The sequence below is a fragment of the Equus asinus genome, chromosome 2, assembly GCF_041296235.1.
Source record: "Equus asinus isolate D_3611 breed Donkey chromosome 2, EquAss-T2T_v2, whole genome shotgun sequence".
NCBI lineage: Eukaryota > Metazoa > Chordata > Mammalia > Perissodactyla > Equidae > Equus > Equus asinus.
In genome coordinates, this window is record NC_091791.1 from 60,126,053 (window position 1) to 60,149,691 (window position 23,639).

Sequence of the window (23,639 nt, forward strand, 5' to 3'; positions counted from 1 at the left end):
GGGTGTGAGGGCCAGGGGTTGAGGTTTGTGCTCTGGGACGGGCTGGGAGGGGGCTGCTCTGGGGCGCCGGAGACCCTGCCTTACTGTGTGCGTGACTGGGCGCACGCTTCCTCGCTGACCTTAGTTGCTTCTGCGGCTCTCACAGGGCTGACAATACCAGCCATCCCCAGGGCCGGGCCGCCTGGGGGAAGGGGAGGAGCCTTTAAAAATACCTGGGCTCTAGGGAAGAGGCACCTGTGGCCGTGAACTGTCCTTCTGCTGGGATGCAGGGTCTGGCCACAGTTTCTTCACAGCTGGCTTTTGAGCACCTACTGGGTGATGCTGGGTGTGCCTACTGTGCCCATCCCTGGGCATGGAAGTATGACATTCTCGGGGTATGGAAGAAATGACATTCTCGGGAGTTCTGAGTCCAGCGGGGCAGGGACACAGCTGGGATGTACTATACGCAGGGTGAGTAGAGTGGTGGTCCAGGGCCTCGGGCTCCAGAGAAGCCCGTCAGAGAAGATGAACTGGGTCTGCGGGCATGGGAGAGACCCAGCCCGGAGGGAGATGCTTAATCTGGCCTTTGAAGACAGAAAGTCGTTTTAGAGTCAGAGAGCTGGAAGAGGGCATCCTGGAGGAGGCAACAGCCTGAGCAAAGGCGTGGGTGTGGTGGCTGGGAGCCTTTCCTCCCTGCTGGGAGGACCAGCCCCACTTCCCCTGGTCCTGGCTGCTGCCGGCTCTGGCTCTGGCACCCACAGAGGAGGCCAGGCCATTGGCTTCTCCGTTGGCCCCTGGACACCTGGTAGCGAGGAGCAAAGCAGCTCCGGGCTGTGCGGAAGGAAGGCCAGGACAGCAGCACAGCTGGCATGGTGTCCCCTGGGGCCAGGATGTCCCAGGGGAAGAGCCGTGGCACGCGTGCCTGGCGACACAGGCAAACACATTCCTGAGGGGGGCCAGCTCCTTCTCCCGCTCCAGGGAGCCAGAGCCTCTGGAGAGAGCCAGCTCGTGCATGTTGGCGTGTCGCTGGTGTCCTGCCGCCTGAGAGTCCCTTGAAGACCCCCTCTCCTGGCCTCCATGCTTGGAGGGATCTCTGCTGGGATGCCCCTGTGATGGGGAGCTCACTGACAGTCTCACACATTCTCAGGGGCAGAGCGGCAACGGGTCTCACACCCTCTCTCAAATCCCGGCCCACTTTGCAGGGGAGAAACTGAGGCCTGGAGAAGCATCTGGCCCAAGGTCGTACATAGCAGGGCCTGGCTGGGCCTCAGTAGGGGTCTCTGAGCCTCCGTGGGGGCGGTTGTCAGGATCCCGCCCCCGCCTGCCCCTCTCTGCCCCATTCAGGGAGGCCTCAGTGGGGGGCACCTGACACCAGCTCTGACCCTTTGGGTTTGCTGGACGGTGGAAGTCAGGACACTCCTCAGCCTCCCCAGGGACTCGATGACCCTGGACACTTACACCTTCTCCCCTCTGTTACAAAGAAATACAGATGTAAAAATAAAGCAGGTGCGAGGAGCTCGCTGCCTCCGCAGTAGAGGTGGCAGTCTCCCCTTGAGCTCCGCAGATGGAAGATGATTTATGTGTCCCAAGCGGGGCACATAGAGCCCGGACTCCTGGGGTCCCCCCAGTGTCTCCAAGGGGTTCCTCAGGCAAGTTTCTTAGCCTCTCTGTGCTTCAGCTTCCTTGTCTCTAAAGTAGGAAGGAGATAGGACTTTCCTTCTAAGTTGTCAGATGATCAGATGAGTTAATATGCGTATCAAGCACTTAGAATAGTGCCGGGCACATATTAGGTGCTAAATAACTGTTGTTCTTTTATTATCAACCTTATCTTTCTCTAGGGGGAGAAAATGGAGCCCAGAAAACAGAGAAGTTAAACAAGTTGCCCAAGGCCACCCAGCAATGCTGTGGCAGAACCAGCCTGCCTGTGGGCTAGCCTGCTTTGCATGTATATGTGAGGGCCCGGCTCTCTCTCATTGCTGGGGCACAGTCCCCTCTTTCTGGTCCCTGACAAAGGTGGCCAAAGTTGTTCCTTTGGCATGATGGGGTCGTGGCTGACCCTAGAGAATGAAGGGCACCATCTTCCCACCCTGCCCTTCTGATGTCTGTCCCTGACCCCAGCCCTTCCCTGGTACCCCAGACCACACCTCATGGCCCCTCCCCACTCTGTTCCATCTGACCCCATGCCTCAGCTGATCTCTCCCCCCATCACTGGCAGTCAGAGATGGGTCAGGCTCAGGGACAAACCCCCTAGGTGTCAACCCGCCTGTCGGCCTGTCTCTCTGCTGAAGCTTCCTGTCCTTCTCCTCTGTGGCCTCAGTGTGCTCCCTGGCATTTCTCGTGTTCTGTCTGTGGGCTTTTTGGGAGGGCAGGAGGTGCGGTCCTGCGCAGGCCTGCCCCTGAGCGTCCTGCTGGGTCCTGCAGGCAGTCCCCAGGCACCTGGCGTGAGGGCCCTGACTGTGGGCAGGCAGCTTCCCTGCCTGACGTCAGCTGTCAGTCTGGGGCTCCCGTGGGCCACACTGCAGCCCACAAAACAGTGACACTGTGCATAGGACCCTTCTGGCAGGGAGGCCGGGCAGGAGGGCAGTGAGGGCTTTTTGTCCCCATCCCGAGGCTGGGAAAAAGGGGCCAGAGAGGGAGAGAGATTTGCCCAAGGTCATGCAGCAGGGAGAGGCAGAGGATGCGAGACCTTGACTCCTGGACGCAGCTCTGTACTCCCTGTCCAGTGCCCCTTCCTTGTCATAGGTGGGGGGCGGGGGGATTTGGGGCTCTACCTGATGGGGCTCTCAGTGAGAGCCACTGTGCCTTCAGCACCCGGACGTCTCCCGGAGCCCTGGGGAGGTGGGCTGGGCTGGATTCAGGCTCAGCTGGTTCCAGGCCAGACTCTGCCACTCGTCAACGTTCAAGCCCTTAGAGGCGTCCCCCATCCCAGGATTCCACATAAGGTTTGTGCTTCCTGGCCTGCGCTCCCCACATAGCCGCACCTGTGTCCTGCTCTTGCCCAGTGCAGACGCTGCACTCCTCCAGCTCGGCCAAGGCTCCTGTCCCCATCCAGAGTCCTTTCCTTCCCTGCTCCTGCCGCTGGCAGGAGCAGCTCCAATGCTGCATTCTGCCCTCAGGCCTGTGGTGGTTAAAAGCTTGCTTCACGATCAGTGTGAGTGGGCCGGGGACAGGGAGAAGGTGTCCAGGGCAGAGCGGACAGGGGTGCAGACTCAGGGAGTGAGTGCCCGCGTGTGTCTGTGCACACGTGTGTGTGTGGGGGGGCATGGACAAGGGGTGGGTCGTGGGCATGGGAAGCTGGGACTCCCCTTCCTTCACAGAAGTCTCCCATTGTCCCCTCCCTTGTACATCCACTCTGTTCCTGCTTGGCTGGAGGCCTCCAAGCTCCTGAGGCAGTGGTTTTTGCCTCCAGGGGACACAGCCTTCGTGCCTTCCAAGTGTCTTTTAAGGGAACAAGTAACCTATCCATGTGTCCCTTTCCTCACCCCCATCCCAGTCCCCAGGTGCCCTCACTGGCAGCCCAAGGCCACAGGGCCTCTGAGGGTGGTGGGCCTTTTCCCAGAACACGGGTCCTGCTTGGTATGTAGCAGGCGATGTGTCCCTGAGGCTCTGCCCATCTGCCCGTGCAGAGCGCTCTGTGGCTGATGAGTGGCAGGTCCTGCAAAATAAAATTTAAAAGTGAATGACGCTGCTGCAGGCGATTTTTTTTCTTCGCTATTTCGCTCCCCCAGCAGCGGGACCCATGCTGCATTCTTTGGGCACCCCTGAGCCTGGTATCTGGGCTCAGCCTGCTTTCCATCCTGAAGCCCAAAGCCCCCAGCGGGGGTCAAAAGCACTCCCCTCTGGCTGAGCAGGCGACACTGTTATTAATACCAATATTGATAATAGCTACCATTTATCCAGCGTTTGCAGGGTGCCAGGCATAGCGCTAAGCGCTTTATGTATGTAATCTCATTTAATCCTCAGGAAAGCCATGAAGCAAGTCCTGTTATTATCTCTGTTTTACACATGAGTAAACTGAGGCATGGAAAGGTCATCTGGCTACAAAGAAGCGCAGGAAGGTTCCAAACAAAGTGAGGCCCTGGACTGCCAGGCCCCTTCTGAGGCTGTTGTGTGTGCGGGGCTCTGGTTCCTGACGTGAGAGGGTGGAGCGGTGTGTGCGGGCGCATATGCATAGTCACGAAGGTCAGGGAGGGCTTCCTAGAACAAGGGACAACTAAGATAAAACTTGAAGGATGAGTAGGAATTTGGCAAATGAAGGCAGAGGGCAGCGGTCTTGGTCAGGAAGTGAGAATGAGGTCAGAATGAGAAATGGCGCCGGCCTGGCTGCCCGAGCAGAGTGGGGCAGGGGTGGATATGCCGCTAGTTCTGCCCCCTCCCCGCTAGGAGGCGTTCAGGCGGGAGGGGAAGTGCCCCTCCTTAACTCCAGCTTTGTCACCCTCTGGGAGCTGAGCTCTGTGTTCTGGAGGCCGGCACAGCTCAGAGGGAGCCCCAGGTCAGCAGAAATGAGGGAAGGGAGGGTGGCACCCTGCCCACATTCATGCTCCTGGAGGACCCAGCAGGAGCCACTTATGTGTGTGCTGCATGACAACGGGCTCCACATGAGTCGGCCCAGCCACCCCCTGGTTGTTGGCAGGGGCCGAGGGAGAAGTGCCCTCACCTGCCTACTTCTGGGGTGTTTTCCAACACCAGCAACCTGTTCTCCAAATTCCTGGACATCCACTGGATGTCCAACAGGTCAATTCAATTCTGACACTAGCTACCTGAAGTTAGTGTCAGATTCCACAGATTCAAGGGTTCAGTCCTTACAAGTCTGCCCTGCTTCAGAGGCCCGTGGTGAGTCGCAGGGCACCTGTACTTCTGACCAACTGGCTATAAATGGAGGTTCCCACGGCCCCTTCCTCGGGTTCGACCAGCTAGAATGACTCACAGAACCCAGGGAAACCCTTCACTTACATTTGTTGGTTTAATATAGAAGCTACAACTCAGGACCAGCCAGATGGAAGAGGAGCACAGGGTGAGGGCTGGGGAGAGGGGTTCAGAGCGTCCATGCCCTCTCCAGGTGCACCACCCTCTCAGCACGTGGATGTGGTCACCTGGTCTTTCTGGTGACCAGCCCCATCCTGAGGCTGTCTAGAGGCCCACCCTAAGTCACCTCATTGGCATAGAATCAGATGTGGTCAAAAGGGGCTCCTTATGAATAGCAAAAGACACTGATCACTCGGGACATTCCAAGGTTTTTTGGAGCTCTGTGCCAGAATGGGACAAAGACCAAATATACTTATACCACACTACTGAAGGCCACTGCAGGGGGCTCAGGGGGCAGGCACAGCCAGGCTCAGGGAGGCTTCATGTGGGGGAACTCGTGGTATTGGGGGCTCTTTGTAGACCTGAAATTCGTCAGCCCTTGTGGGTATCACCTTGGCCGCTTGCAGACCTGCCCTACCCAAGGCATCACAGAGCAGTACAGGCTTCACCGTCCAGCTTCCAGTATGGCAGTGCCACTTACCAACTGTGTGACCCTGGGCAAGTGACCACTCATCCCCCCAGCCTCCTTTTCCTCAACAGTAAAATGGGGATATGAGGGCACCCGCCGTCCCGTGAGGGTTGATGGAGGTGGTCTGAGTGCCTGGTTGGGAGAAGGGTTCCATAGATGGCGGCTGTTATTATTATTATTGTTATTTATGCTACAGGCTCAGCTGGCCATTCCTTCACACAGCAAATACCTACTACGGGCTTCCTAAGCCAGGCCCTGATCTGGCACCAGGGTTGCAGCGGTCAGCAAAGCAGGCAGCTCCTGTCATTGCTGAGGTCACATTCCACGTGGAGCCAGGCTGCCTGCTAGAAATGCAGTGTGAGCCACACGTGAGATTTAAGAGTTTCTAGGAGCCGCATTAGGAAAGAAACAGGTGAAATTCATTTTAAATAATGTCTTTTCTTAGCCCAATATATCCAAACATGTTATTATTTCAACATGTAATCAATATAAGAGATTAAAGAGAGATTTCACAGCCACTTTTCATACAGTCGTCAAAGTCCTGTGTGTATTTTACACTTCAGCTTGTCTCAGTGTGGACCAGGACTCAACAGCCACGTATAGCTGGTGGCCTTGCTGACCATACGGCCTGACAGCTGTCTGCTGCCTACTGGCATTATTACCCCTTTGCCTCGAGGCAGGACAATGACCTGCTGGGGTCCTAGGAAAGTGGCCATGGCACTGGACACAGATTCAGTGCCCACTGCAGCCCCTACTCTGTGTCTTCTTGCAGAATGCATGAACTTGACTGATGCTCTTGTTCTCTGACTTCCAGGCCAGGTGAACCGACTGCCCTTCTTCACCAACCACTTCTTTGACACATACCTGCTGATCAGCGAGGACACGCCCGTGGGTGAGTTGGCCCAGGGGCTAGTGGGCATGCTGGGTGGCATGGGGTGAGCTCCTTTCCCACAAGTGAAGGGGGTCTTAGAGACTGAGATCAGCTTCCACTCATTATTGAGCCCCTTCCATGGCACCCCTGATGGCTGTTCACGTGGCCTCTGCTTGGTTGCCTCCAGGGATGGGGCACTCTGTACTTCCTATGGTGGCCCATTCAAACAGAGGGGAGTTCTAAGTGTCAGAGCCACACTGAGCTGCAGTTGCTTGACTTTCACTTCCGCCCTAGGTTTGTCCTACAAAACGTCTCGTTCGTCTTCCTTGGGATATTTGAAGATGGAGGCTGTTGGAGAGTTTGTTTTGTAGCCTTTTGTACTTTTCTGCGATTACTGAGTTTACTGCATTGATTATACCTGTTTTTGTCATTAGAAAAAACTATTTAGGAGGTGATCATGAGGTTCCTGGTGCCCGCCCCTCGCCCCCAGCTGGTCACCCTGTCACCCAGGTCTGTCTTCATGAGCCCCCTTCTGAGGGCTGGGCTCCTATACCTGTAGCTGGAGATCTGTGCACGTGGCCCCATGGTCTTAGCTCGGCTCTAGGGACCCCAAAGCTTCTCAGGAAATGGGGGTTGAATTGAACGACCTGTCGTGCGGCTGTGCTGGTGGGAAGGCCTTCGTGCCTGTGAGAGTGGCTGCAAACAACAGTGCCTGGAAGGGTCCCACTCACCCCCTCCAACACTCCCTCCTCTGTCCTCTCATTCTCATCAGGGTCATTTTGGGGAAAGGCCTCTAATCAGGGGCTTAAACTCAGGTCTGCCTGCTCTGTGGCTGCGAGGGCGGGGCTGTGCACCAGAGGCAGTGTGCATCAGGGGCCGGTGTGGTACGTCTCTCTGGAGCACTGCTTGTACTTAGAAATGAAGCGGATGGCTTGGAGAGCGGAGGGGTGTTAAGATATTTAACTAATAGGTAATTTCAAACACCCTTTTATATAAAACCAAAGGTAGGTGCGTGGTAGAGTAGATGCAAAATTCGTCTAAGAAAGCCTCTGCTTGCAGCAGGGAGCCTTCAGCGGCCCCGGGCTGTCCCTGCTGCTTGTGGCGTGGGTGAGCAGCCCCTGAAGAGGTCTTTCCTTCCACTGCCCCTGGGGGAAGCTGTTCTGCAGGTGGGTGCTGGGCACAGCGGGCATGTTTCTGACTGTTGTGGGGATTGCCCCCATGGCCCAGAGCGTTTTATTTCTAGGAATTGTGGGGGCCCCTGTGGAAAGTGGCCCCTCCTTTGGTGCTAGCAGCCCCACGGGTCAGCGTTGTGAGGCGGAATTTGGGGTTTGGGGATCTGGGTGTTTGAAGGGCCGTCCAGGAAGGAGGTGGCTGCCTCTCTGGAGTGTTCTTGCAGACAGGGATAAAGAAATCAGCGTCCTGAGTAATAGGGCTGAGCCAGATGTCTGGTTAAGTCCCAAGGGGGATTGAAGGAGGAGGGGCCGTCCCTCTGGGGGCAGGGCCGAGGGGAGGAAGCAGGAGGTATTGGGGCAGTGGTGGCACTTGAGCAGAGCCCTGAGAGAGCCCCTTCCTGGTCCTCCACACACTCGTTCCTGTGGCCGATTTTTATAAGTGTCTGTTTTAACCTCATCCTCCCGAGATGCCTTTGTGGTGGAGGGAATATATTTGGAACACGTGGGCCATCAAGGCAGAGGTGTGGCCAGCCACTAACTGACCAGAGCTGCTGGCGGGGAGAGGTGAAGGCCCCAGGTGAGCAGTGCCGGCTCTGCCACCCCATCTGTGACACTGCATTGCCCTGCTCGGCCCTGAGTGTGGGGTCCTCAGAGGGTGTGATGCAGGGAAGGGCGGTGGGGGGGTATTGCTTGGCCAGTGCTGAGAGTGACAGGCCCTGGGCTGGATGCCTCGTGAGCCCTCCAGGAGGCCCTGCTCCGCCTCTGGCTCTGGCTCTTGATCGTCTTCTGCAAACAGCAGCATCGATCGGCTTCCAGGAGCAACTCCAGGACTCAGCCAAGTCAGAGTGGGGGTGTCTGTCCCTTGCAGTGGGGATTAATCCCTGGCTCTAGGGGGCCGTAGGGAGGATAGAGGGCTCAGTGAGCTGGAAGACAGCTCTGCTCATCTTTCTGAGCTGGCCTATACCCTCCTGGCCTCCTTTCTTCCTTTTGCGCCAGGATGGGGCAGCACAGCTCTGGCCTGAAAGTCATTAGCCCAGTTTCTATTCCTTGCTGTGTGGCATTGGGCACAGTGCCGCCCCTCTCTGGGCCTCTACCTCCATGTCTCACCAGTGAGAGGGCATTGCAAAGATGGGCTCAGTGAGCTTTGGTTTGGGTAGATGTCTCCAGGCCCTCAGATAACACAGGCCTGGAGACCTCCGCTGACTGCTGTCACCTACGTGGCCCTCGGCCATTCAGAGGTTCGATGTGGATTCATGTGGACATGGCAGGGTGCAAACCTCTGGCAGCAGTGGCCAGGGTGAGGATGAGGGTTGAAATGGCTTGTTCAGGGGCTGGCCCTTTGCCTGCCATGTGGAATGGGGTGGCCTAGAGACTTGACTTTGAGGCTGGGCTCTCACTAGCCCTTTGCTCTCTGAATCTCAGTGTTCTAATCTGCGGAATGGGGATGGGATAGTCCCCTCTCTGGATCATTGGGATGTTTACGTACAATACCATTACCTCCAAAGGCTCTACTCCTGGAACATGTGACCTCACTGAAGGGAGAGCCTGTGTGTGGCCCAGGGATGGCTGCTCGGCTGTCCTGCCAGCCACGGGGTTGCAGGGGGACATATAAGCACATAGGTGAGCTGGGCTCAGTGGGGTGGTCAGTGCCAATGGCTGGAGGCAGATCCCACGCCGTTGTGAGTGTCAGCTCACCAGAGGAGGCGGTCAGAGCTGTGGGCAGACCAAATGTCCCGCTCCGGGCTGATTGTCTGGCCTCTGCTTGGACGCCCGGTGATGGAGAGCTCGTGATTTTACAAGGCAGCTCATTTCTGTGCTGTGGACAGTTCCACGAACAAAAAACCCTTCCTGATATTAGTATGAAAACCTGTGCCTGGAACTCCTACCCCTTGAGCTTAATTCTGACCACTAGAGGCTTGCAGAACAATAATAATGCTATAACATAGGATATGATATACAGTATATACGTATGATATGTATTATTGCAATAACAGTGTTTACTGAGTACTTGAGACAGTGTCCTAAGTGTTTTAATTAATTTGTTTTTGAATTCCTTTGAGACTCGGAGCTGGAGCTTGGCTGCAGGCTCTCTCAGCAGGTGGTTTCTGTGTGTGCTCTCCGGGGCTGAGATGGGGCCTCTCATTCACTGGGAGCTGAACGGGAGGGCACAGCTCGGCCATCTGAAATCCCTTGGAGGCTACACATTCTGGTACTATCTCCTCGCCCATCCCAGCTTCCAATTCCCTCTGCGTGATGTTCTTTTTGAAGACCGTCTCCCAGCTGAAGACAGAAGCAAAATGAAGTCATTAAGTAGCCCTGCCTTCCCCCAGTCTGTTAACATTCAGGGTCCCCTGGTCTCTGTGTGTCTCGCTCCAGACGTGAACATCAGTCTCTGGCAGCAGAGCCTGGCCTGGGCGGGCAGAACAAGGGCAGATCAAGGGCAGTGCCTGGTCAGGCTGGTTGGCCCTGGCTGCCAGCAGTGAACGGCCACATGGCACCTTCAGGATGAGGGACAGCCTCTTCGAGGGTGCTGTCTCCAGCTGCCCTGCTGAATCCACTCCAGACGCTCTCCTGTTCTTGCTCATCTCAAGATCACCAATGACCCTCATGTGGCCAAAGCCAGTCCTTAATTCTCAGACCTTGTGATCTTTCAGCAGCCGGTCTTCGTCTCCTTCAGGACATCGCCTCTCGGGCAGAGCTTCCTTCTCTGTCTCCTGTGTCTCCTGGACCTCTCAGCGTGGGAGGGCCCCGGGCCCAGCTCCTGTGTCTCTTCCTAAGTTCTCACTCCCTGGACCTCTCCTCTAGTCTCACGGCTTTAGGTCCCCTCTATGGGCTGACAGCTCTGAGATTTCCGCCTTCTGCTTGGGCCTCCTCGCAGAGGAGCCTCCGGCTCATACGTCCACCTCTGCACCCGCCTTTCTACCTGGGCGTCTACGGGGCTCTCAGCCTGAGCGTCTCCAAAGCTGAACCCCTGACCTTCCCCCAGACGCCTGCTTCCAGGGCAGCCGTCCCCTCTCAGCATCTCAGAAGGGTGCAACTCCATCCTTCCCGTCAGAAACTTGGGGCCCGCCTGCCTCTTCCCTCTCCCCCTCACCTCACATCCAATTCATCAGGAAATCCTGTTGGCTCTCTCTTCAGAATATTTCCAGAATCTCTTTACTTCTCGCTCCTCCACTCCTTCCACCAAGGGCCAAGACTGGACTCCCCCAGCAGCCTCCGAATGGTCTTGGTGGCCTCCCTGGTCCCCTTATCCTGCAGCAGCCTTTTCTCACCCCAGCAGCTGAGTGGTCAAGGGGCCCTTTCAACCTGAGACAGAGCCTGTCACGAGATCTGCTCAGGCCCCTCCGTCCCTCTTGGAACGAAAGCCAGCGTTCTTAGACGGCATAAAGGCTATTTGCAGTCCAGGCCCTGCCACCTCTCACGCCTCACGTCCTCCCCTCCCTGACTCACGCCACTCCGGCCACACCATCTCCTTGCAGTTCCTTGAGTGTGAAAGGTGATTTCTGACCTCTCAGCCTTTGCTGTTGCTGCTCCTGCTGCCTAGAACATGATAAGCCTCTGTTGGTCAGTCAAGTCAGTTCAGATGCCGCCACCTCCATGTAGCCTTCCTGGGTTTCTCTAGGCAGGATCCAAGTGCTCTTTCCTTCACCTTTTTCCCTCTCTGTTAATCCCAGTCGCGGTGTTCTTGTTCTCGGTTGCTCATCTGTCTCTCTTTTGCCCTGTGAATACTTTCAGGTGGCCTGGGCCATCTCTGCATCCCCTGGGCTCAGCCGTGTGCCTGGGGCTCGGGGTGCCTTGGGGAAGGAGTGAGGTCTGGAGTTTGTGAGCACGTGGGGGGATCTTCCAAGGCAGAGGCTGGGGCTGGCTCCATGCCTGCTCGCCATCCCTCCTGGAGTCTCGGGTCAGACGCTCCCCACGAAGGGTGTCAGGATCGAGGTGTGGGTAACGACAGGGATGGCTGCCCAGAGAGTGGGCCCAGGAGAGCATGTCCCCCCAGATGGCACAGACGCCGGACGTGCCTGTGCTTGTGAATGGCACCCTGCGTCCTGCCAGGGGTCGAAGTTTTATCACCCCAGCTGCCTGCTGCGCTTGTGTGTGGCATATTTGCTGCGGGCCCTGGGGGCGCTGAGCCCTGGCTGGCTCCCAGGGAGGGACACAGAGCAGCAGCACGAAGTCTGGCTTGGAGGCATCACGCTGACTGAGGGGCTCTGAGAGGGGCATGGAGCCCATGTCCCTCAGCGGCCACCTGATTCTCGTACCTCAGGTCTCAGGGGCTGGTGTCCCTGGGGGCTGGGCACCCAGGCCACTCCTTCTGTCCCAATTCCCACACCTCCAACCAGAGCCTCCAAGTGCCTAGAGGAAGGCGTGAGGATGCCTGACCATGGCCTGTCACCCCACCCCACACACACCCTGCTGTCCTGCCATGGTCACCTGCTCAGCCCCGACACCCCCTGCTGTGTCACCACCGCACCTGCGCCCCGGCCGGCCCTCGCCCCATACCTGCCTGGTAGATGCCTGCTTGTCGTCCAAGGCGTAGCTCCGAGGTGGCCTGCCCCGCGGGCCGCAGCCTCCCCGCCCCTACCTCTCTCTGCTCTGTGCTCACCTCACGGATGCGCTCGGCGAGTTCTGTCCTGGTTGTTTGTGTGTAACTCCCCGTTGCCATTCATTTTTACTTATTACTTTTATTAATATTGGCGTTACAATTAATTATAATTTTAGTCTTTATGTGTAATTTAAGACTGCAGAGTGATCATACTCGTTAGCATTTGTGGACAGCCAGCCTCCTGCCAGGACCTCTGTGAAGCATTTTAAATGCGTGGCCTCCTGTAGACCTCACAGGATCTCAGACAGAGGTGTCGTCATCTCCGTTTTACGGCGGAGTGAGCTGAGCCCACGTGTCCTCTGTGCCAAGCACAGTGCCCGGTGCAAACGGGCCTCAGCCCGTGCTGGTTGAGTGAGTAGAGAACGAAGGGACGAAGCAAGGACAAGCGGATGTTGAATATCTTGCCGATCCCCCTCTCTTTGGCTCCCGGTCCCTCTATGTGTGGCTGCAGTTGGTGCACGTGGAGCCCACTTCCCCAAGTGGACCCCCAGGACCCCCAAAGCATCTTGAGCCACAAGGCAGGTGATAATGCCCACGCTAATCACCTGCACGACTAAATTAGTCCTGTCAGGAGCATTAAAGCGGCGCTCAGGATTCATTAGGATGGATGGGGCCCGGGCAGCGGTGGCACCGCTGCCAGTCGGTGCTGATTAATTCTCCGCAAACTCCATCAATACCCAGCTGCTTCGTCTGGACCAGGGAGAGCAGTTTTCAGGTGGGCTGACCCTGCGTCAGCGGTCTCAGCAGACGGAGGAGCTGTGTGCCCACGAGCCCGCAGACAGCTCCCCACGGGGCGGCCCCCATGGGCGCAGTGGGAGATGTGGGTGGCCTGACACGAATGGCCAGCTGTGTGGGCAGGCAGACACTCAGGGCTAGTGAGCATCTGGGCCTGGGGCTCTGGAGCAGACGTGGAGAGGGTGGGTGAGAGGGCAGTCTGAGAGGGGTTCGGGCCTTTCCTGGGAGTGGTCCTGGAAGGGGCTGTCCCTCCTGCCCTGTGCCCCTCTCCCGTTGTCTCTGAAAGGGAAGAAATCATCTCTCAGGAAAGGATGGAGAACCACAGGGTGAGAATGATTTTTTTCTTAACCAGAGGGTCCCTTAGGACTGACCTGGGGACGAGGGGGTCGGAGCAGTTCCTCAGCAAGGAAGGGCTGGTGGTAAAGTGGCAGGAATTGCAGGGCTGGAGGGAGTGGGCGTGAGGTGTGCAGTGGGTCCCGAACATCAGCGGGGCGTGTGCTCCGAGCGTGGCTGGGCTTTTCTGCCAACCGCCTGTCCAGAGGCAGCGTAGCCTGGTAGCTCATAACAATACAAAAACAAAACAGCAATAGAATGCGTTAGACAATAGTCAGAGCTGAGGAGAATAGTCACCTGTGGTCGAAGCTGAGGTCAGAGTCGGCAGTGGGGGCTGCAACAGCCTCTCTTCCCCATCTTCACTTTTACCCCCCACGGGACAGATCTTCAGAGGACTTGTGGTGACACCTGGGGCCTCCTGTAGGACAATTTGATGACCATTATCTTAGTCAAACACTCCCACTTCACAGATGGAGAAACTGAGGCCCGAGAGGGGCTGCTTGCCCAAGGGTCCCCGTGGATTACTGTTGGATTCCAGGTGAAGGCTACCCTGACTTCACACCAGCTGCCCCCGGAATTCGGAGCTCCGCGCATGCCGCGCACAGTGCCTCCGGCCTGGGGCAGCAGGGCGTCCTCCTGGGTTGCTGGGCTGCGAGCTTGGGACTTAAAGCTTGGAGAAAGGGCTCGAGGTGCTCACAGCTCCCGCGGTCTGGGGGTGGAGCTTAGGGAGGGCAGTAAGGACAGCTCAAGGCTTCCTAGGGCTGTGGCTTCGGCTTGGGGGGTGGGGGGCATGGTTTTAGAGGAGGGAGGTGACCCAGGATCTGTGCAGATGATCAGATGCCGGGACCAAGGGGCCTGGGGCCCTGGGTTCTTAGTGTCCTCCCGGAGCAGGGACTTTACTGCTCCTTCTGGGAGGGGGTATGACTCGCAGGACCCCTGACAGGGCCTGGGAGCTTCCGTGGCCTGGCCTCCTCTATCACTCTCCACGGCAGCATAGGCCCTCAAAGGAGGTGATAGGTCAGATTCGTGCCCTCTTGGGGGTCCTTTGGGCCACAGCCACTCCCAAGAGGCTCCTGCTTGGGCAGAGGTGGAGCCTGTGGCAGCCCCAGCTGTGGACTGCCCCTCACCACAGGTGGGGAGGTGGGGCAGGTGTTTTGGACGCAGCCATAATAACACTAATGATAACGATGATGTGCCACCTGTCGTGCGGGCGTGCCGTTAATGGCCTGCACTGCACACCTGTGCCAGGCTGTGCTGGGGGTGGGGTGGGGACTCGCACATTCAAGATAACTGGGAAGTGGCAGCTATCTTCCATCAGGCACTCACCTGTCCAGGTAAGCTCTTCATACACAGTGCTTCATGGACCCCTTATAGCACCCCGAGAAAGCGGGCCTTATAACCCCCAATTTACGGATGAGGAGGCAGAGGCTCAGAAAGGGTGAGCAACTTGCACAGGGTCACACATCTTGTGTAGGATGGAAGTTGGACTTGAACCCAGTGCTGCCTGACCCCAGACCCTCATCACCTAACCACAACTTTGGGATTCTGTATGTGGGTCATTGCTTTTCAGGACCCCAGTTTGGAGTGGAGAAGAGGAGCAATGGTGGAGGCCCAGCCCACCCCAGGCAAGAGGGAGGCGTGAGCTGGGAGTGCTGCCGATGCCAAGAGTGGGGCAGTTCGTTCTGGGCACGGGGATGAAGAGGCTTCGTATTGGAGCTGGCATCGGGTGGCTGGGTTTTGAAGGCTGAAGCCGCGGGAGAGGCGTTTTAGAAGGCCGACCAGCAGTGGGGCAAGCAATTTGTGTAGTGTCTTGGATGACAGACATAGGCTGTTGTGGTTAAAAACAAAAATAATAATAGTAATTATTGAGTACTTGCATTTTACTAGTTACCTGCACAATCTCATTAAATCCTTAGCAGTAATGATGGGAGTCTGTTCTGTCATGTTCCCCATGTTACAGGTTCAGAGAGGTCAAGCAAGCTGCCCAAGCTCCCACAGCTAAGTCAGGATTTTAATCCCAAGAGTTCAATCTCCAATGTCCAGACTCTTACAACCCCCCTGTGCTGCCTCCCAGGATTGTGTGGGCCTTTCCTCAGTCTGTCACCCAGGAGATGGTCTCAGTGACCAGGGATGCAGATTGGAGAGGTGCTGGCTGAAGGGCCGGCTGCTCCTGAGGAGGAAGAGTGGCAAGAACAGCTTGTCTGGGAGCACAGGCCCAGGAGTGGGGCTGGAGTCTGGATCCCAGGCCTGGCTCTGCTCCTAGGCAGCTGTGTGAGCTTGGGCAAGTCAGTTTCCCTGTCTGGGCCTCGCTTTCCTGCGCTACTCAGAAGATGCTAGTCCTTGCTGGACGTACTGTGCAGGGTTGGAACTACTGCTGAAAAATGGCTGAGGAAAAGGGATGAATATGAGATTAACCAGGTGACTTGCTCCTGGGCCCACAGCCTTCACCAGTGGCCAGCAGTTAAGGAGGTGGGGGCCTCGGCCAGCTGTGCTGTGGTCAGGCAGCGGGCACCCACTTAGGGGGACTGGGAGCTGGCAGATGAGTCTGGCTTAGCTATGTCGTCAGGTGAGGATGTGCTGAGCTTGCAGCCAGCCGGAACACGGGCTCCCTGGGAACCAGCCGCAGGTGTGATTTACAGGAGCTGAAACCCTCCAGCTGGTTGGGAAGACAGTGGCAGGCAGAGCCGACTTTGAACTTGTTATTTCTCCCCTTGGCCCGACTGTTTTTACGTGGCTCAGGGGACCTGTGAGCCTGACTGTCCAACTACAGCTTAGCCTGGAATAGGAGATCCAGTCTTTTTTGTCAGCCCTTGACCAAGAAAGGGTTTGCACGCCCAGGAAAGTTGATCCTTAGTGCAAGGATCTCTCTGAAGGTCCCCTCACCTGGGTGCCTCCCCTTTCCTCCTCTCCCCCGCTGGGCACAGTGCATCAAGCACTGGGAGGGGAGGCACAAGGTCTGGTTCTAATCCCAACTCTACCACTTATTAGCTGTGTAACCATAGACAAGTCCCTTAGCCTCTCTGAGCCTCCTTTTCTTCCCCTGGAAATGGGGATGGTCATCCTTGCCCAGCCAGCTTCACAGGGAGCTTATGAAACAGGTTTAAAAACCAAACTGCTGTACAAATGGCAGACGTTGTTTTTATTGAGCCATTTGTCTTTAAGTGCTTCCTCTAGCATAACACGTTGTCAGGGGACAACTTTCCTGGGTGTCCAAACCCTTTCTTGGTCAAGGGCTGACAGAAAGACTTACCTCCTATCTTAAGCCCTCCATTGCTTCTTCACTAAGTGTGGACTGTATCACTGACTACTTAACCTCTCTCTGCCTCAGTTTACTCATCTGGAAAATGGGGGTGATGATCACACTGTATACTCCTAGGACTGTGGTGAGGATTAAATAAGTTAGTTGATTTCAGGCATTTCAAACTGTGCTTGGCACTAATAGATGCTAACTGTTATTGTTGTCATTGACTCATGCTTTCCCAACCAGACGAGAAGCAGCTTGGGGACAGGAATGATGCCCTAGGTGTCCCAAGCCCACTGTGCCCAACACATAAATATTTGATGTGGCTTCACACATTGCTCTTCCAAGGGTCATTTCCACCTTCCAGGTGAGTGAGGCCCAGGGTCCCTGGTGGCAGCTCCCAGCCTGACCAGGAATCTCTTCGACATAGCTGTCTGCCAACAGGTGGTACAGGTGCTGGCCAGGCCCGGCCTCACCAGGTGGTCCACCAGCAGCCTACTGAGGGGCTGTCTGCCTCCTGCTGCCACTCCCCGTCCATCCTGGTCTGCCTAGAACTCCCTGGAGCCAGCCTGTCCTTCTTCATGTGACAGCTGTCCAGGGTCTGAAGAGAGGCCCGCCCCTGCGTCTGCTCTGCTTTGCTCTGGAGATCCCCAGCTCCTGTAGCGGGCCCTCAGACTCAGGACAGACGTTGCCCACCTTCTCCTCCCGGCCACCCTTCCATGGGCCTGGTGGTGCTCTAAGGGCTTTGCATGTCTCGCACACTTTATCCTCACAGCTCCCTCTGAAGGAGGTAGATATTAAGCTCACTTTACAGATGGGGACACTGAGGCTTAGAGAGGTTGTCACTTGCCCAAGGACTCACAGTCTTTAAGTTGCAGAGCTGGATTCAAGCCCGGGTCTTTCTCTTTCTGTAACCAACTCTCTAGCCTCTTTATAAGTGAGTAGGTCAGAGTAGGGAAAGAGGAGAGCCTTCCAGTGCAGGGGCCCGTACGGGGTCCTCACCCGCCATCTGCGGCCTCTCTTCTGCGGATTCCTCACTCTGCCTTCATACTACAGTGGCTGGAGGGGACAAGCGCCTCAAACTGGTTCCCTCTGGGCCCTTGCCCTTGGGTGAGGTGGAGGGTGTGTCTCAGCCGCCTCTCCCTGTCCCCAATCCCTGGCGTCACGGCGCTGCCTGGGGACCCTCCTTTCCTGGGCTCTCTTGGCAGCAGGACTGTGTGCGAGGGGAGCCCCAGTACTTGCTGGGATTGATTTGGCCTTTGAACGGATAATTCAGGATGAATATGCTGGCGTCCGACTGGAGTGAGATGGAGGGCTTATTGAGCGTTGAGCCTGCTGCGCCACATCAGCTGCTTTATGAGCTCTCTAGAGGAACCCTATGTTGTGGGTAACTCAGCCCTGACGGGCAGGGAGGCGGCGTTTGTCTGCCACATTCCCTCAGTGAGCAGTGTTGACGGGGTTCAGACACCGCACTTGCCCCGTCTGGGTGCCAAGAAGTGGCTTCTGGCCTCATTGCAAGGCAGGTCATTGTCGCTGCCACCTTATGCATCCTGTGCTGCCTGAGAATGTGGGGCGAGGGCCCTGGTGCCCACCTGGTGGGTCCCCGTGTGGCCTCTGGCTCCAGGCAGCCTTGGACAGTGCAGGTAGAGTGGAGGTGAGTGGATCAGAGCCTGCGGACAAATCTCTTTGATTGCTGGCAGCCTGTTAGCCCTGGGTGCAGCCCAGCCCCATTACTAGGGACACCAGCTCTGCAGGCTGGTAGATTCATCAGCAGATCAGAGTGGGTGCATAGTGTGGGGACTCAGTACACTATTGGGGAGGTGTCCTTGTGGGATCAGCCTTGCTTGGTGTTGACACACAGGGCACAAGGTTAGGGGAGCAAAGTCCCTTGTGGGGCCCTATAGCTCAGCTCCACCCGTCACCTCATATGTTTGTCCTAATCAGCTGCCCCTGCAGCCCCTTGGTACTCTAGGGTGGAGCCAGGGCCTAGACCAAGTTGTAAACTCTTTGAGGGAGGGGTCATGTCTGGAAGCATTGTTAGGGGCCACTGGAATGTGCAGTAGGGTGACAGTGAGCACCAATGGCCTTCCTTCCTCAGTGTTCCCTGTGGAGCTTGGCACAGGGAGTGGTACACTGGTGGCACTAGTTCTTTGTGTAGCAACTCAAGTGCCTGTCCCAGCCAAGAGCACGTTCATCCTGGGCTGTGACAGCCTTAGGTTAGGGAAGCCTTTTCCGAGGAAGAGGCGTGCTTGAGAGGAGATGACAGGGAGACGTGCCACTCACGAGGGACAGCTCGGATGGGAGCGCTCAGGTGGCAGGGACTTTCCTGTGGCAGGGGTCCAGAGTAATAGTTAAAAGTCGGCGCCCTGGCGGGGGTAGTAATCCGGTGCTGGCACCAGCCTGCTGTCATTTTTAACACAGTCCACATCTCCTCTGCAGTCCTCGCTCTTCTCTGTGCCCTGTTGTATCACAGGACTCCACGTGTGATGGCAGCGACTTGGGATGGAAGCAGCTCACAGAGCCTGTGCCCAGTTCCCACGTATCTGATGCTCATGACAACACATAGGGGCACTACTGCCCCTGCTTATGGAGGAGGAAAAGTTAGTGACTTGTCCAAAGTCCAAGGGCCCATCAAATGTCAGCGCTGAGATTTGACCCAAACAGCTGGCCACAGGGTGGGCTAGGGCTGCAGTGCCCAGCTCTGTTCCCCGGTGTGCCCTGAGTAAACTGCCTCAGCTCTTCAGAGCTCAGTTTCCCCATCGCGTAAACTGAGGATAACAAGTCTCTCCCATTGCCTTCTTTCCCTCCCACCAGCAGTTCAGAACCCCCTGGAGGGCTTGTGACAACAGAGATTGCCAGCCATACCCCTGAGTTTCTGGTCAGTAGGCTTGGGGGCCAAGAATTTGCAGTCACAGGTTCTTGGGTGAGGCTGCTGCCCATCTGGGGACCCCACTTGAGACCCCCGCCCTTGCTGTGCTGCTTCCCAGCCGCTGGAATTGGCCCTCGAGTCTGGCACGAGCCCTCCGTCATCCGGGCCTCCTCAGTTCCCAGCCTCGGTGGCATCTGCCCCATGGGCGTCGCACTGGGCTCTCTGAGACCCACTTCTTGCCTGCCTGACCGTCTGGCAGGTGCCCTGCCTGGGACGTCTCCTGTGTTTCCTACACCTCAGTTGTGGCTCATCATCGGGAACAGATGTGTGAGTTAAGAGGGGCCCCCGGGGGAGGGGCGGCCCGGGAGAGGTGCCCAGCGCAGCTTGCCCCCAGCCCCGCCTTTTGTGTTTACATAGAGTGGCCGCGCAGCAGCAGCGGACATAATTACTCCTGACGGACTTCATTAAAAGCTCTGGAGCAATTTACGGTCAATTAAGGAGAAAGGAACTGCTTCTCTCCTCAGGCGCCCCCCCCCCCCCCCCGCTGCATGGGAGGGAGTCCTGCCCAAGGAGATGTGGATCTGGTGGGGGCGTTTTGGGCTGAGCAGAGAGGAGGAGGAGCAGAGGGTGGTTCTGAAGCCTGTGAATGCCCTGTCCTCCCAGTCAGCAGCCAAGCCGTCCATTGCCAGCTCTTGGCTGAGCACTCCCAGCATGGTGTCAGAGGCCCTGAGCCTCGGAGGAAGGGGCTCTGAGCCCTGGCCCTGCCCCACGCATGCTGGGGCCTTGAGCTGACCCTTCACTGCTGGAAGCCTGTTTTCTCATCGATCAAATGGAGCTGGGGCCACGCACTTTGTAGAGCTGTTGTGATTATCGAGTGAAATAACGACTGCGGTGAGCACAGGGCCTGCCCCGCCCCAGGTGTGCAATGGCAGGGATGGTAACTCTTGTCCCACCTGGGGAGCCTCGTCTGCCCCTGCTTGCACAGGTGCTTCCTAAAAGCAAACGGCTGCTCAGTTGTCGACAGTCTAAGGTCCCCTTGAGCCTGGTCCAGTCCTTGTCCTCACTCTTTGGACAGAGGAAGCCAGAGGACACTTGTGGGTAGTGCCGCATGGCGCCTGCCCCACTGGGCAGGACATTGAACTTAGCCTCGGATCCAAGGGTGAGCACCTCTTCTTTTGCCTGAAGGCCAGTTTAGGAAAATTAAAATGTTTACCAGCTGCATATCCCTCCATCTAAAATGAAAATAGCTTCATCGAGTGTCATAGGTGGCGGTCAGGGAGGAGAATGAATATTTTTACAACTTAGGTTACCTACTTTATAGACTAGGAACACATCCATGAGGAAAGTGGCACTGCTTTTTAGCTCCAAAAATGTAAATAGCTGAGTCTATTTGAGAAGTGGCCAGAAGGAGGCCATGTTCTGAAATTAGACCGAGGCCACATCGGGGAGACAGGCTGCCTGGGAGCCCCAGGTTGCTTGTCCCTGCTCCAGCCTGGTTCCCTCATTTGTGAGATGACATATGGGCTGTGACATATGACATTTTCCCAGCACAGAGCCTGGCACACCCTCAAGGCTGGTTAATCCCAGCCCTCCCTCACCCAGTTGGCAAGAAGTGTTTCCTTTTCCTTTCCAGTTATTTTCTGTCCAGTCTGATGCCATTAAAAGCATAATGAGACAGGAGGACAGGGCTGCCCCCCCATCCCCCCATCGCTGGCCCCCGGGGCTTCTCTTTCTCAGCCTGTGCTCTCTGGCTCTGGGAGAGGTGGGTGAGTGGCAGGGAAGGCAGGACAGAAGGTGGAAGGAGGTAGCATCCTCTTTCCAGCCGGCTCTCCTGCTGGAGTTTTCTCATCTGTCAATCAGGATGTTGACTGTCTCGTGAGCGAACATCATTGGGTGTAAAGTCCCCAGGGTGTCTGAGAGCCAAGACCCTTGAAGTCGAAGGCGCCTTCATGTTAGAACTGCTCGGTTTTTCCTGAAGGTTTTCTGCCGAGTTCCTCATTCTCTGCCCCTTCGTTTTGGCCAGGGCAGTGTCCTGCCATCAACAGATCAAAACCCAGGCCTGCTGGGGTTTCTGTTGTTGGCCGCTTCTTTATGAGGAAGTTGTAGACACTGTCCCCCCACTACTCTATGTTTGGAGGCCTCGTTAGAATATTTTAGTCGAAGCAACACATACAGTATTTACTCTGTGTCAGTAATGCAGTAAGCTCTTTTAACCTAATAACGACCGTGTGAGGAAGGTGCCGTGGTAACCATTCCCATTTTATAGATGGGGAGACTGAGACACACAGTTGCATGACTTGCCCAGGATCATACAGCTGTGAGTGGGGGTGGGGCTGGGATTTGAACTTGGGTGGTCTGGCGTCAGCAACCAGCCTTTTATCCAGTGTGTTCTGCTACTTCTGAATAATGGTAACAAGGGTAATAACAGCTTCTATCTATCGAGCACCCACAAGATGCCAGGCACTTTGTACACGTTATTGCATCAGATCTTTATGACAACCCGTCAGGTAGGTGTGTGTGTCTCTATGTGGCAGGAGAGGAAACTGAGGCTCAGAGAGAACAATGAACTCACCAGGTCACAGAACTAGTAAACAGTGGAGCCAAGAGTGACATCCAGGGCAGTCTGTCGGTGAGTCCCTGACTGTGGGGGCTTAGGGGATTGTCAAGCAGTCATTCCCTCGGCCGGCCCTGCTGCATCTCCCGGATGCTCTGGCTCGAGAGAAGAGAAGTCTTCTGAGGCCCACCAGTTATCTGAGGTGAGGGCTTGGCTCATCCGGAAGCAGTGTCGCTCAGCCCCACTGTGCCAGAGCCGGGGCAAACAACTCACCTTTGCATTCCTGGGCGAGGCCAGGTGAGGAAGGGGCTTGGGGAAGGAGGGAGCAGAGGGGGATGGTAGAGCAGGACCACAGGACCTCTCATGGACAATTGATTGTTGGCCCCGGTCATGCATCCCATGTGCCCCTCACTGGTGGCAGCTAGATCTCCTTGTAACTTAAACAGAAATCTAATGATGGGAAAGTAAGTTATTTAAAGTGCTATTATAACCTGACATTCCGGAATTCAAATCCCCTTTCCTTCTGTCCTTCTGACCATGTCCCATAGCATTAGTAAGAGCTGTCGTTGATGGAGGGCCAACCAGGTGCCGACACTTTAGTGCCTTGTCTCATTCAGTCCTCACAGCAGCCTAGGATGAGGACGCTCTAATCCTGTCCCCGTTTTTCTCAGTAGGAGACACTTCAAGCGTGTGGGAAAGTATAATGCTGCATTGTCTAAAACAGTAGCCCCAGCCACATGTAGCTGTTTAAATTGCATTAATTACAATTAAATAAGAACAGAAGACTCGTTTCTCGTTCATGCGGCCGAGGCGGCGTGGGGAGCGGCGGCTCTGTGGACAGCACAGACAGCAGGTTTCCGTCATGCTGCATGTTGGGCTGGGCGCGCTGGCAGGGGGGAGCACAGGTTTTCAAATGAGCAGCAGAGACGGGGCAGCTGGCCGTAGTCCCTCAGCAGGGGCAGCCCCCGAGGGAGTGTGTGGCTCTTGACCACTGTTCATGCCTGGCCATCCTCCCCCTGGCCCTGAGGGCAAAGAAAATTCTCTCCAGGGAGCAGCTGGGGGGCTCCAGGTACAGGAGCCACGTGACCTACTCAAGGTCGAGAGGCTGGAGTCGATGGGCTGATAGGAACCAAGGGCCTCGAGTCAGCAGGTGCCACCCGGCTCTCCAGGCCCCAGCTGGGCCAGCTCAGACCCAGGAGCCCGTGGGCGACAGGCCCACCCCTCGGCCAGAGGCAGCCCTGCGGGTTATGAATTTTTACAGCTGTTTACCTGACGTTGTTCCGTCCAGGAATGAAATAACTCTCCCCACGGCCACTATGAATTCTTCGCTCCCTGGGAGAAAGCAGCCCCTGTGATTGGAACATTGTCTGCAGTCCTGTCAGGTAGCTGGTGGTGAGTGACAGGTGAGAGGAGGCAAGCCGCTGAAAGCCATTACCTCTTACTTCAGCGGGCCTGGAAAAATAGTCATAAATTTGTGCCGGGCGCTGAACGAGGGGAGAGCGAAAAACACCAAAAATAAAAAAACTCCTCCCTGAGGAGGTCGTAATTTTCCTCCCGAGGGCGGGAGGAATCGGATGCTCAGAAGGCGGCGGCTCAGAAGAGCTGGGCCGCTCGAGCTGCCACACCCGGGACGGCCAGGGTCAGAGCAGGCAGGACCCTCAGGAGAGGACAGGACCTGGCTCCCCTCCCCATCCAGGCCACCTCGTGTAGGGGTGGTGCCCTGTCCTGTGTGTGTGTGTCCCTGTCCCAGTGTGTATGTCCCTGCCCACATGTGTGTGAGTGTGTGTG

General features: G+C 56.5%; 1 protein-coding gene across 1 annotated transcript in view; it reads left to right on the forward strand.

Annotated features, from left to right (window-relative positions):
- LOC123275617 (cadherin-23-like) overlaps window positions 1–23,639 on the forward strand; it is a 323,533-nt gene that overhangs the window by 38,398 nt on the left and 261,496 nt on the right. Inside the window, exon 3 of the mRNA XM_070489764.1 lies at window positions 6,288–6,365. Coding sequence (XP_070345865.1) covers window positions 6,288–6,365 — 78 coding nt within the window. The remainder of the gene's footprint in view (window positions 1–6,287; window positions 6,366–23,639) is intronic.